Below are 14,647 nucleotides of genomic sequence, written 5' to 3'. Positions count from 1 at the left end.
CCTTCATTACATTGGATTCGGCAGAACTCTCACAGCCAATTTTGCTCCGTGCCCTCGTGCACAGCGGCACAGGCTGCGAGGGAGAGGGGTGGCCAGTGCCGACCGCCGCGCCGAGGGCTCCCAACGCACCCCAGGCAGGTGCAAACCGAGTGATAGATCCATGCTCGCCATAAAGTCCTTCTCCTGCACTGGTATCAGTGTCCCCTCTGCCCTGGGCTGCGGGAGCTGCTCCTCGTGCATGGGACAGGACACGGGGATTTCCACAGGTGCCCTCCGAAGGCAACCGCCAGCCGGGAGCCATCATGAAGGCTGCAGCTCTGCAGCCCGCTGCCAAACCTCTGCTCTTGGCTGCCAGGGAAGACATTTTCTTCGACTTCTTGTGCTACTCAGAGGTAGATCTGAGACAGGACCCACTTTTGTGGCTGCATTTGCTCAGTGCATCTACAGTCAGCCCCAAGTCCACACTTGGGGCTCACACGTCCTACCACAACTCAAATATTTAACTATTAAGTGGGCGCACATAACACATCTCACTAGTCACATGCAACTTGCAGAGACCCTCCAGATGCCACCACATCGCCTGCTCCTGGTCGCTCAGCCTACATTCACAGCCTATAGCCTGTATTCACCATCCACACCACGGACAGCCAAAGCAAGGCACTGGGAGGCAAAACGTGAGCGGGCTTCCCCGGCACGGCCGCCTCGCCGCCACGCACTGCGTCCAGGGCCAGACCTCCCGCGCAAAGCCGTGCTGCGGCGTGCCGGGGATGCCTGCCCAGTCTGCTCGCCTCGCCGGCGCTATGCAGCGCAGCCGAGTCAGTCGAGCCGCCCATTACTGCACCATTGTGAAGAGTTTTTAGCTTATAAGTCCTTGAAAGTTTCCCACTATGACTCGTTGAACAAGATCTTTTTCACTTTTCCTCTCTTCTCTGCTAACAATATTTATACTCATTTCTTTTATTGAAATCTACCTGCCGCCTGTTCTATTAAAGCCGCCTGAGTGGCAGCTCCTATTCTCCGGGAGCCCGCAGCCCATCTATTCTCCAGACAATGAGGTACAAGCAGTCTATCTTCTATTGTGCTTCCCGGCCTTCGGCTCTCAAATCTTCCATCTCAAAAAGGCATGTCAGAGACGCCTCCACGCAAAAGATTGGAATCCCGGGCTGCACAGGGGCTTCCCGGCACCGGCCGGGCTCGCTGCCCTCCCTCTCTGGGCGAGCATCTCTGGGGAGATGCTGCCGCGGTACCCGTGATCCCTCGGGGATGCTTCTCCCCCATCCCCTGCGCACCGCAATTCATACTTAAACGCTGTTCGTCGCCGTCAGGCGGCTGCTGCTGGGATGTTTGCACGCCTCAGACAACTTATTTGTTACTGGGAATAAAAGAGGAGCATTAAACCTTTTGTTTGCAAGAAGTAGTTTATGGAACTTAATATTTAAAGAAACAAAACAAAACAACTCGGGGACCAACCACCCTTGAACGAGGCTCTAACTCAGGAGCAAATGAGTCGAATAAAGAATGAGCCCTTTTGTTTCGGCAAGCGGGAGAGCCGGGCTAGCTTGGAGGCAGCTCGGGGTTCAGCAAACTGGCAGCAACCGTCCTCGGCCTCTCCCAGCCCCTGCCTCCTCCCCGGGTGCTGGTAAGGACGCCGAGCCCCAGGAAAAGGTCCGGACAGCACGTGCCACCCCGTTAGAGCAAATTAGCAACGGTTGCAGTTCACAAAGCACCTAAGTGGTGTCAGCTCTGTAGCAAAGATGGGTGTAGGGCTCATTAGAGGGCTGCTTTTCTTAACGATACTCAGACATTATTTGCAAGCATAGAGCCAGACATCATCCTCCTCGGCCCCCGGGGTCCACCTGCTCGGAGGGCGAGGTGGTGGCCCTCGGGCTGGAACCGGGAGGGATGGATGCTCCTGGAGGAAAGGTTCGGCAGAGGCTGCAACCAGCACTGAGACACTTCCCACGCAGCTTTTCTGCCTGCTTGCACGCAAAAGGCACATGAAAACCAAACACCGAGGCTCCCACGGAGCCAAGCCTTCTCCAGAGTTACTGATGAGACAGCATCTGCCGGCAGCTCCGTGCTCCCGCTCGAGCACCGATGCTGCTCGCGGGGCACCCGAGCCGCTCCTTCTCCCATGCTCTCTCCCACAGCCTAGAGCCAGACCCTACCGAGCCGCCCAACAAGAAGTCCTCTCTCCTTCCTTTCCTTACTCTTTCTTCCTCCCCGCGACTTTTTCCCTGTTGCCGCTTGCAAGGTGAGAGAGGACAGCGTCGCCAGAATGAAAGATTCTCCTGCGTGCCCTCTCCCAGCAGCGGCCCTAATTCATTTTTCATGGCCCCTTGCAGTGACAAAAGCCGCTGCTTCTCTCTTGTAAGCGTGCGCCATGCAATAAGTCAAAGCTGATGTGCATTTTCCCCCTGGGTGCCGAAGCTGTGCTTTTGATTTAATTTGTCCTGTTGTTTGGCTCTCAGCCTTTGCCGGTGAGTTCCTTTGGAGAAGGCGGCAAGGTAGGGCCCCATACACGCGGAGGGGCTGCCTGACAGATGGGGTACAGTGGGTAGTGTTTAAATAATTTGCTGCAACGATACCAAGATGTTGGAGAGTGACAGATGCTGCCAGAGAAAATCGCTCAGACAAACACACACATCCTGTTCGCGGGAGCCCTGCTCCTCGATTAAATCCTGTTGCAACTTGGCTTTCCTGGAGTCCATCCCATTTCTGGCAGCTTTCTCGCTGTCTCCAGGAGAAGCTGTGGTGCACAAGGCTTGGCGAGGAGAGATAACACCAAGAAATGAGGTGCTCTTGCCTCTTATTTGCAGGACTCTTGCAAAGCAACGCCCTAAAAATACCCAGCTGGGATACTGGTGGCGAGATCCACCGGCTCGCCTCCCAGCAACGCTCCGCTGCGTGCAACCGGCATTGCTCTGCAGGTGAGAGCATCCCCGTCCCCTGCCAAACTCGAGGAGCCCTGCTTTCCTCCGGATTTGTCTGAAAAACAGCTGCTGGCAGCCAGGACCGTAGGGTCCCTCTGGCTGCAAATTTAAACCCAAAGGCTTTCTCCGTAGGACAAGCTGTTAAGAAGCAATTGCAATCCAAAGCGTTAAATGGCTGTAACCTCAGTTAAGCTGTATTTCAGCCGCATTAAGAAAATATCCCTAGGATGGGAAGTAAGTGGCATAATGGCATTAGAGTGAAAAAATAAGCATCAAGTGCCGGCTAAATCCATCCCCAGCGCTGGCAAGAAGTCACAGGGATCTGGGAAACTTTCCCTTCTCCCTGCATATTCCTGCACACAGCTCCCGGCAAGCCCAGACGTGGCTTTCTGCAGACAGGGCATATTTTCCTTCCCTCCTCTTCCCCTGGGACCCCCCGACCCCTCTTCACCCCCCGGAGCCATCCGAATCACGGCAGGGTGAAGCTCGCTGTCTCATCTCCATCATCTTTAGCCCGTCTTTATTTTTTCAGACACGCTATTTTCCAGCCCAGTGGCCTTGCTCTGTCCCTCGTGTTTTATGGCACTGATGTCTCCATTTCTGGAGGATCATTCGCAATATTGCGACTTATTGAGAGAAGCTAGGGAAATGCACGGGCGGTGAGACCGATGGGCTCGGCATGGCCAGGGGGCACGGGGGGCTGCGGGGGGCTGGGAGGATGTCGTGAGCCTGGGGAGGGGAGATGGGGAGCGGGGGGCTGTGCCAGGAATTGCAGGGATGGGTGACGCTGGCCTGGGCACAGGGAGACTGGGGACCGGGCTGAGCCCCCTCGCTCGAGCCCATCGTCCCCTCTCCAAGCCTCCTGTCAAGGTATTGGCCCCACTGTGCGTGCTGGGAGGGCAGCGAGAGGCATTGCTCTGCAAGGGAAAATCCGTTTTAAATAACAGCAGTGTATCACAGGAAGGGGAAAAGCCCATGGGCTACGGCATTGCTCTGGCTTTAAATTATACTGTAGGAGGATAAAAATAAAAGAGAGGAAGACAGAGAGAGAGACCAGGAGGAAAAAGAATTGCCATTGTTTTACCAAGCAGATGGGAAAGTTCAGGGGATCAGAAAAAGACTATTATTATCTTGACTCGACCGAGAGAAGATGGGAAAGGAAGAGGCATTTTTTTCCCCTGCAGTAAGGAATGCTGTGGCAGAAGTAATTTCAGCAAAGAGTCAGAAGGAAACGGTGCCATCAGCTCTGGGCAGCGCCCAAGTTACCCCCACGGCCTGGGCAGACCGCTGGGATTTGGCTTTTTGTCCTCTTCCCCCGGCAGTGACGCTGCATCGCGCGCCGTTATTGCAAGGAGGGGGCGGCGGGCAGGGGAGGGGTGACCGGGGCGCACATCCCTCACCGCCTCCGGCTGCGGCAACGTGCCAGCTGTGCCGCCAGATGTGCCCGCTGCCAGTGGCGCTGCAGCTGCGGGCACCCCTCCGTGGCACCACCGGCCCCGGCACAGGCTGCCTGCCCGGCCTCGTGGCAGGACCACCTGCCCCAACTACCCAAACTCCTGCTGCCCTGCCCCAGAGCAACCGTTCAGTTTGCTACAAACCATTAAAGAATACACTAAATACACAACAAATCTCCCCACTTTTCCTGCTGGCCATGTAACCATGAGCAGAACGTGATTTTTTTCCCCTCCAATTTATGTGACAAGCCCTTTTTCTGCATGTGCAACAGTGCCTGCAACGCCGGAGCTATTCGCTGCCGTTCTTTAGCTTGGGACGGGGCAGCCAAGCAGCTCCCTCCGGCTCGCGAGCACGTTTCAGCTCCTTGCCCATACAAGCGCAGCAGCATTTCTCAGCCTCACCGGACAAGGAAACTCTCTTTCTACCCATGTTCAGGCTAGGTGAAGGGCACAGCCCCAAAGCCTGTGGCACTGGCCAAGCACAGACACCAACAACTGATTTACAAACTGGAGCAGACACTGGTACATCATCTTCCCTGCCAAGTTTCAAGGTCACGGGACAGGGAAATGAGGAGATGGAGCGCAGGTCTGCTCCGTTGGAGCATCCTTCACTCACCACATCCCTCCTTGCACTCTCTGCCACTCTCCAACTTTTCTCCCTTTCCCTCCAGCATATTTTGCATGGTTCCTTTCTCTCTTCCCCCATTCCTTCTTCCTCCCTCCGCCACGCGGTCCATCCCTCGCTCCCTAGACCTCGCCTTGCCACCTTTCCGTCTCTGCACCCATGTTTCTCCCATGCCCCCAGGATGCGGAGAGGGGCTGGCAACCTGCCCTGCCTAATCCTGTGGCTACTGACTCCTCGGGCACTTAATATTCACGACAGAGAGAAACATTTCACGGCGAATTGGACGCACATTCAACTGGAAATGGAAATTTTATGACTCTTCTCACTCTGCGCCACAGATTACACCAGCTGAGAAAACATGGAAGCAAATGAACAACCTGTGAACTGTAAAGTATATTAATAATGAAATCACAGCCCGGGAAATGAAGGCTTTATTCTGTTTATATTCTGCTCCATTAATAGAGAGCGCTCGTGCTAGCTCCACCCCATTAGCCGGCAATCTGCGAGGAGGAAGAGTGCAAGGATGGCAGGGGAACAGTGGCGGGGGGCAAAAACCTCCCTCCCACCGGGGCAAACATCACAAGGGCAGGGGTTTTGCTCAAAACATTGCTTTGCGCTGCCTCTGCCGACGGACGGTGCGCACAGGCAAACGCAGGGGATGCCTTCGGCCTCGGTGCCCTGCCCCGTGCAAGCTCGGTGAGCGGAACAGATGTTACAAGGGAAGGAAGGGAGCAAATGGCGATGCCAGGAAACAATAAGGCACAAATCTGGGGGGAAATCAGCTCCGACACCCCAGCAAGGTGCTGGCACCAGCAAAACCATCCACGCTCAGCCCTGCGGCAGAGCCGCTCCCTCTGCTCATTCCTATCGCCCGCCTGCTGGGGTTTGAGCATCTCCACCACCTCTCCGGGTATCCTTCTCAGCCCTCGTCACGACACCCCATCCCTCCAGGGATGGAGGTACCCCACTTTTGCACCCGTAGCCCTGATGCCACGCTGATGGCTGCGGGAGAGCAGCAGCAGACGGAGCCGTGCTAGCGGGGCTTGGGTGAATGAATATTTCGGTGCTATTCCCCGACAGCCAGCCCTGCCCTTAGCTCGGCAGACCTGGGCCGCATGTGAGGCAGCCCAGCCGGGCTCTCTCCTCCCCGAAAACAACTGCGGCAGCTTATGCAAAGCACATCACGGGAGCTAAAACGAGCCGGAGCCGAGTTTTCTATAGCTGAAGCGACCCGGTGTTGACAGAATGGGGACGCGTTTCCACAGCTCAGATTTTTATAATAATACCTCGGGGGAGTCTCTGGCAAAGTTTGGCCCAAATATAATTAGTTTGCACAGCTATTAGGAGCTGATAAAAGGTTTTAATTTGTGTGGAGATCTCTCAAATCTCAGACACTCCCGTCCCTTGCTCTTCCCCACGCCAGCTGAATGAAAGGCGAGTCCCAGGCAGGGAGCGAGCCGCGGACACAAAGCCACACATTTACTGGGGAGGGAGGGAGCCGCGCTCACCGCTGAACAAGAGACAGAAAATCCGGCAAGCTGACACTGGCGGCATGTAGGGTTTTGTCTGCCTCATCCCACCACCAAAGAAATAACTAACATGCCCCCTTCTTCCCATGGTTAGCCGAGGCACCGCTGGGGATGGAGAAAAGCCACTGGCGCAGGGCAATGCTGCCGGTGGCGTGAAAATCTCCGTCTCCGCACAAAGCCGGAGCGTGGGATGCTCGGGCAGGGGGTGGCGAGGGCGTTATCCTGGGCAACGGGAGCGAATAGAAACTTCCCCGCTGCCCTAACCCGGTCCCACCGCCGCTTCGCGCATGCAGGGCTGATGAGATTGTCATGCAAATGTCGGCTTGGCAGCGAGAAAAAGAAATATCTCTGATATTCTTATTAATATCACTCTGTACAGGGTGCCAGCTCCCTCGCACCGGGCATGGCGGCAGCACTGACCGGGAATGTTTGTAACACCACGGCGGCTCTCGCCCTTGCAGGAAAGGTAGCCAGCAGCCGGTGGGATGAGCTGACAGATAAAGTGGGGGTGCAGGCAGGGCTGCCTGCTTTCGCCCCCCAGTAGGACAGCAATCGGCAGCACCGCTGCTCCACGAGAGCGACTGGCCCACCTGCTTCCCCAGGCTGAGATAAGGAGTTGAGCACGTTCTGCCTCTGGCGAGGAGGGAAAGCGTGACATTGCAAAGCTATGTTCAGGGAATATGCTGAAGCAGAGAGGGTTTGTTTTTTTTTTTTTTCCTCCTTTTCTTAAGGGAAAGACATTGCCTCATTTGTAGCTGGTAGGGGTCTTGTTATTTTTGTACCAAGATGCATATTTTAAAGGCGGCTATGCCAAATATGCAAACAAATCAGCTCAGAGAGTTCATTTCCACCATGCGGGGAATCAAAAATATTACTTTTATATATATACACGTACAAGTACATAATCTCTTATTGCTTCAAAAAGCAGGAGGAACCAGGGCACATCAGGGGAAGGGAAATGCTGAAATGAGCTACCCACAACCAAGCGCTTAGCACGTGGCACACTAACCGTGTTTAAGTCACTCCTTGAGGAAAGCAAACCCTGGAGCCCATAACGCAATGCTGTCAGATCCTGGCTCCTGCGGGACCAGATCCTGCTCCCATCGTGGGAGCTGATGGGGAAGCTCCTGGCACTCAAGGGGCTAAATATTCACCCTGCTCCTGGCAGGATCCCGTTGCTGGTCGCAGCACATGCCCACACGCTTTGCAAGCAACCCCTGGCAATGCTGGCTGCCAGCTTCTCCTTCACCACAACCATGCACAAAACTAGCGTCCATCTCAAAGTCCTGCTTCTCCAAGAGCACTGCAACCTATTTATTTGCATCCCGCACAGTGCAAACGGAGCCAGGCCACCGGTGACCCTTTTCCTGGCCGATCTGTCCGGCGCGCGCTGATTAAGCGCACATCAAAACCAGTGGCAGATTTACAGGTTAACAATGATTTAGTGGAGTGCACCGCAGCCAAATTAATGCCGACTATAATGTAGTTTACCTCATTAAACAATGCACACCAAGATCCTGTCTGTTGTAAAACAATTGGTCTCTGAAGCCTAGTGTTCATCTTCCAGGGTTGCTGGGAGATAATAAATGGGTAATATTCCGGCGATAATGGTAATGGAGTCACGGCTCAGAGCTAATATTATGGCAAAGCAGTAATTATTTCAACAGTAAACAAGGGGACGGTTGAGCTGCCGACAGGATTGGAGCCGGTTGAAATGCTTCAGTTAATTTAGCTGGAGCCCAGGCCTGCAACTGCCTCCCAGGAGGAGGACGAGGTGCTCGGCCACCAAATGCGTTGAATGAGCCTCTGTGAGACACTTGGCCACTACAAGACTGGGGAGATGCATGCAATGAAGTGAGGTGGGACGTCACGTATGGCACTGTGACCAACCCAACCCAACCCAACGCTGCAGCTTGGGGCTGGCAGCCGCAGTAGGAGGACTCATGTCCCTTCTTTGAGACACCACTTGTGTTGGCTCACACAACATGTCCCCCAATCCTTCTTCCTCAAGAGGGGCTCAAACCCCTCGTTTCTGCAAGGCACTACAGGCTTTGGTTGGCTCTCTGGTATATGTTCAGGCTGACACAATGCAGACAAACTCTCTCTGCTGCCTGAACACCGAGGACAGAGGTGAAGCAGGTGCTTGGCCTCCTCCAAAACCACCTGAACCCTCAACAGGAGACAAGAGGCAGTGCAGAAACATGAGACCTGGGATGAACCCAGAAGCAGCCATACACAAACCATCTGCTCACTCCAAGAGAGATTTCCCTGTTAAAAGGACCAGCAGAGAGCACAACTCTGGTCTGAAGTTAATTAGGTGACTTGAGGCAGGGTTAAAGGGAGCAACGTTGTGGGGCACTGAGCTGATCACTGTGAGGGACAAGGCAGCACAGAAGCAAGTGAAGATTTTCCCACCCAAGTGGATCCCCCTTCTCTCGGTGCCTCCCGGCTGGGCTTCAGATCTGATGTCTGACTTACAAAGATCCCCTGCCTCCTGTCCAGATAGGGTCCTGGAAAGACGAAGGACAGCAAGCGATGTGCTTAATGGACAAACCTCTGAGAGGAAGGGAAGGAGGACACGTCCCCTTCCCAGGGACAAGCAACTCTTCAAGCTGGATTTTTTTGCAGTCGCTTGTCCTCTTGTTTTAAGCCCCGCCAAGAGCCAGAGAAAATCAATATATCCAAATACACCAGACTTCTCCCAGAGTCCCTTTGCTGGTTTGCTGCTGATGTATAGACAGATGATCTCATGAGACCTCTGCCACATTAGACCACCATGTCTCATCTATCTTAAGTGCATATCCGAGCTGTGATTACTACTGCATCTGAGCGCCTCACGTCTTGAATGCATTTATCCTCCCATCGGTCCTGCAAGACAAGGGACTGCTATTGCACCTCTTCCAGGGAGGACGCGGAGGGCCATGGAGGTTAAATGGACTGATCACCGAGGATATCTGGGCCACGGCAACGTCAGGACCCTCCGAGCATCTCCCCTGTCTTGTCCCTCTGCCTTGCGAAGCACCCAGGCAGCACCTACCCCACAAATCACAGCTCGGACTCAGCTGAGGACTCTGGCTCCACACAGGATCTAGCTTTCAGCACCGAGCCTAATCCTGAGATTAATGAGGGATTCCCGCTATAAAGACCTCTCGATCAGACCTCTTACGAGTAAATACACCATCAAGCCAAACTGTAATGTTTTCCTACCCTGGCAGCCGCTGTCTTAAGCCTTACATTGGAATCCATCATACTACAGCAATAATCAAAAAGCAATTAGACAAAACCATGTCAGAAAAGTCCATCAAGGATCGTTAAGGATGACAACTTGGATGCAGCCTCTGGCTCAGGACGTCCGCGCATGGCAGACCGGTGCCGGCCAGGCAGATGTGCTAGCGAAGGTATCTGCACGCACACACCCAGTTTTTACACCATTTCCTTGTGTCCCTGGCCCTGTCGCAGCAGGATAACCACGCCTGCTGTCTGACCACAGAGCCCTCGTTACCATCACTGCGAAGCCATGCCTGCTTCTCTTGGACAGAGGCTGCCAAGCCCTCATCCCTCCTGGGAGAGCCCTCACTGCAATTCCTCAGCACATTTCCCAAGCTTAACGGGAGGCATGATGAGTCTCGTGTCTGCAGCACGGATAAATATCCCCCGGTTAGCTCAACACGGTGCCGCTCGCTCTGCTAGCGAGCAGCTCCGTGCGCTTCGGCGGCGTCGCCCTGTGCCCGGCAGCTCGGGACGCTGCGCTTCTTCCTAGCCAAGAAATTCCAGCCTCCATCCGCCGAGAGATGAAAACCAGCCTGACAACATGACGATCGCCATGACAACATCAGAGTTACCCCAAAAAATAAATAAAGAGCCCAGTAACTATGGAAACACCTGAGTGACCAAAACCAGAGCATTAGCTAGAAGACCTCTCCGCAGTTTACAGATGGCATCGGCACCGCGAGGCTGGGGACCATAATACATTTGAAGCCTTCGAAACAAACAGATGCCAGCCCCCAAACCAAACAGAGCCTCAAAAACAGGCTTAACGGCTCCTATAACGTGGCAACAACTGCAGATGTGAAAATTCAGCAGAGCTTACCAGACCAAGCGGCTAAACGCATATTGCACTGGACCAGAGCAATGCACGGGAGAGAAAACAGCCGAGCAGTCAGGGGAGCTGGGAGTGGCTGGAAAAGGGTCTCAAATGAGATCAGTCACCGGGGAGCCGGGCTGCTCTCGGTGTAAATCCTCTGAAGGACCCGGCCGCACGCTCCCCCGGTGAGCAAACACTCTTACTTGCTCCATTTCCCACACAGTAGGCTTACAGCTGCCAAGAAAATAATAAAGCCCGTGAAGCGCCTTTGCACAGAGGAGCACTCGCCGGTGTAAGCATGGGGACCAGCTCCTTCAGCTACCCGTCTGCCCGTGCCTGGCAGAGACAGCGCTATCAAAGCCTCTCCCCAGCGACATCGGTGAGAGCCGCTTACCCATCCGCTCTGTAAACCCTTAAATTATGCACCAGCTTTCCCTTAACCAATTCTCCCTGGTCCCTTTTCTCCACCACTCCAAGCGAGATGAGAAAGACGGCGAGAAGGAACAGGAGGCAGCTCGCTCGAGACTTCCCCGGGGAAGAGCGGCGAGACAGACCTACAACCGAGAGAGGGGCTGGCGGCTAGTTTTGGGCCCGTGCTCACTCCTGGCTCTCCAAATTAGAGTATATCCTGCTAGGGAAAGGGCTACCGTCTTGGCATCTGCTGTAGCACCTCTGTGCACCTGCCCTGGCTTTAATTTCAGTCCCCACGCTTCCAATCCTCATCTCTCCTATGTGCACTGAATGCAAAATGGAGAAGTAGAGGTCCCCCTCGGTGGCTTGGCGGACCCAGAGAGAGAAACAGAGGAGCTGCTTACAGAGATGGGCAGAAGTTGTCTCGGGCCACCTCTGGGCTCAGCACCCTCCATCAGCAGGAGGCCAGACTCAAGTAAATCTATGTGATCATTTGTTCCCTTTGAGTTTTGAAAGCAGAATGCCTAATCATGGCCAAAATCAGGTAAGAGCTGCTGCTGCAAATTACACAGCGCCACAGGTAATTTCTGATTAGCTCACTCTTCCTCTCCTGGTGCATCCTCAGTTTCCATAGCAGCTAAGTCCTAAGTAAAATGGAAACATCTGGTTCAAGCGCAGGTAAAGATTCCCTGGGGAAAGAAACCTGCTGGATGGCAGCAAACACAGAAAATAGCCCTCGCAAAAGACAGAGGCATCATAAGCCGGGAGCCTGGTTAGGAGAGGATGGATGGCGTGCGGGAGAAGGCAGCGAGGGGCACAGGAGTGGGAGAGGAAGGTCCTGGGGGAGCAGGAGGGGATGCGGGAGGGAGAGCGGGGCTATAGGGAAAACAAGATGTGTGCGAAAAACAGGCGGCGAGGAGCTCAAGTGAGACAAAAAGACATTGTCAGGGTAGACAAGGGGAAGAGAAGAAAGAAAAGGCTTCAAGGTGGGAGCACATGGACTGCCGCAACCATAAATGCTGCCTGATGGTGGCAGATACAGTGACAGCTCCTTCCGTGCCATGGATAGACGCTCGGAGCCAGAGAGGAGCACACGGATCCGTGCATTTCATCATTCATCCACGCACAGATCCCGACCGAAGGCCACCGTCTCGGAGGCACGACCACCTAAGGAGGATAAGCCAACACGTGCACCGGGGGGAATGGTTTTTACAGAGGTTCCTGTCAAGGGAAGGGGCTGAGATGCCGCCGACTCAGCTCGCCCTCTGCCTGGGCTATGGAGAGTGATGGATCTGGCCCAGCAGTTTGCTACAGCGCAGACAAATAGCAAAAAATCAATGGAGCTGCACCGAGACACCGCAGCCATCGGCAGGCAGCTGAACAGAGGGAGCAGACGCGGCGCCATCCATCACTGCTGCCGCTGCATCGTCTCCTTCGGCTGCTGGACAGCCCGGCCGGGGCGTCCCCGAGGAAAACTTGAGGCAGTTGTCTGGGACAACAGCCCACGTTGGTAAAATCTCAGGGGAAAAATGACTGAGGTTGAACTAAAGCGCTTAGATGGGATCAGAGGATCAGAGCCAGGCACTGCCCCTTGGCCCAGTGGCTCATCCCACCCAAAGCCCCCAGATCTCACCCCCAGCTCACTGGCGAGAACCTCGCAGCCACGGGAATAACAGGGCAGCAAAATACAAAGCAAATGCCAAAAAGCAGCTGGGAAATGGTTTTGAAATAATATGCTCCCGAATGGGCACGTATGGAAATTTGCTTCCCAGCAGTCACACCCACACAGTTCTGCTCAGGTTTTGCTTACCAATTAACAAGGCCACCAATTAATGCTTCGTGTGTTTTCTTGCTCATTTGCACTATTTATAGTCCTCCTTTGAAGCAATGTGCGAGAATTCCCGGAAAACTTTTCAAAATAGGGCCGGACAAGCACATTCAAACCCTAGGCACGACAACCCCAACCTGGTACCCACTGCCAGTCCTCCACACAAGCAAAACCATAAGCTCCTCTCCCAGACCACCAAGATGGATGTTTCTCCACCAGTCATCAACTCCTGCATTAAGTCACATCTTTTCGGTGCACATCATCTTCTCTTTGCAACCAAAGTGCCACGTGAACCAGCCGATGACACCTCCCCAGCCGCTCGCAAATGGCGCTGTGCCCTTCCCAGAATATTTCTGGTAACATTTGGCTCTTACCTTTGGGCGAGATGTGTCTCCAGGTGATTGTTGGATCTGGCCTGCCCGTGGCTATGCAGGTGAGGCTGACGTTGCCGCCCTCGTTGATGGAGATGTCAGAAGAGATCTCGGTGATTTTCGGAGACACTGCAACAACACAAAGAGGGAAATGAAAATGCAATCGGTTCTGCTCCGACTCAAATCTCAAAACGTGGGGGAAGGAGGCTGAATTGCCTTCCTCCCTCCACCTCGACGAGCTATTCAGTAGCCCATCAGCCTCATGTGACTTGACAGGAACACACAGGGGGAAAGGAGGGGCAGAGAAGACAGGGTTGAAGTGGGAAGAAATTGTAGCCAGAGGGGATTCAGTCATTTTAGGGAGGCTTGAGACAGCTCCTCCTCAGCACCTCCGTGGTGTGCAAGACAGTACTTCTTCCCCACCCCGCTTCCAGTACTCATCCTGCCCTCCCAGCCATGATGAACCCTTTCCAGCAGAGCTGCACCCTACCAAGAAAACACCATCCACCCCCTTCAAACTCCCCCAAAAGCAGCAGTCGCTCCTGGCACAAGAAGAGCATCCAAAGCATGCATATGGCTTGCAGCTCTTTCTGCAGCCGTGCAGGCTCTCTGTCATGCCCTTGCAACCAGAAAAAGCACCAAGAGGAGCTGGGCATGAAGACAACAAGTCTACTGAGGAGCCTCTAAGGTCTACCACCATGCAAAGGAAAGGAAATTCAATTGGGATGAAAGCCATCCCACTGCATTGGCACTGCCATCATGAACACTCAGGAGCAGGTGAGATACAAGGGGCCCAGACCCAAAGAGGGGACACACATAGAGGACACGGGGTGATGAGAAGGCGGGCTGAGAAGGGGAAGGGATGCGGAGCAAGCAGGGAGCGCTCAGCCCCTGCTGCTGCGTGAGCGGAGGATGCGATGCGGCTGCCAGGGAGGGCTGGGGTTTCTACAAGCTCTACAGCAAGACTGTACGAGAAAAACGATCGGCTGCTGTTATCAGCCTGCACCTGCAGAACATAATAAAGACCATCACCTTCCTTGGTTTATTTTTTTTCAGGCCATTCTCCAGAGCCTAGCAGCGGATTGGCATCCCGCTGCGGCGCTTTGCAGGAGAGTCACAAATCACTTGCAAAACATCCTGCTCCTTCCACCCTCCCTGGGCGAGCCCCATCCATCGACCTGCTTGAAGCTGCAGCCCAGATCGTTGCAACACCCCTGTTCCTGACTTGGACCCCCACTCCCGAGCACCCCTTCCCTGCCTCTCCCCACCTCCCCGGGGCTGCGCCGAGCCGGAATGACTGCAATGGCCTTGCACGCATTGCCTCTGCTGTGCAGGTAAGTAATTTATTGATCCGTAAAGCACTCCAAGACGCTCTGGAAGGGATTATGTCATGCCAGTGCCGTGCAATAAAA

General features: G+C 54.3%; 1 protein-coding gene across 2 annotated transcripts in view; it reads right to left on the bottom strand.

Moving 5' to 3' along the window:
• Positions 1-14,647, bottom strand: part of LOC309599247 (protein CEPU-1) — a gene marked incomplete at both ends in the record, with an annotated part of 350,195 nt that overhangs the window by 15,089 nt on the left and 320,459 nt on the right. For both annotated transcript variants that reach the window (XM_082330520.1, XM_082330519.1), the window contains one exon: positions 13,239-13,364. In XM_082330520.1, coding sequence (XP_082186646.1) covers positions 13,239-13,364 — 126 coding nt within the window. The remainder of the gene's footprint in view (positions 1-13,238; positions 13,365-14,647) is intronic.

This window comes from Platalea leucorodia (assembly GCF_965183815.1).
Source record: "Platalea leucorodia genome assembly, chromosome: 20".
Taxonomy (NCBI): domain Eukaryota; kingdom Metazoa; phylum Chordata; class Aves; order Pelecaniformes; family Threskiornithidae; genus Platalea; species Platalea leucorodia.
Note: the sequence above shows the minus strand (reverse complement) of the source record. Positions and strands in the feature narration are given on the sequence as shown.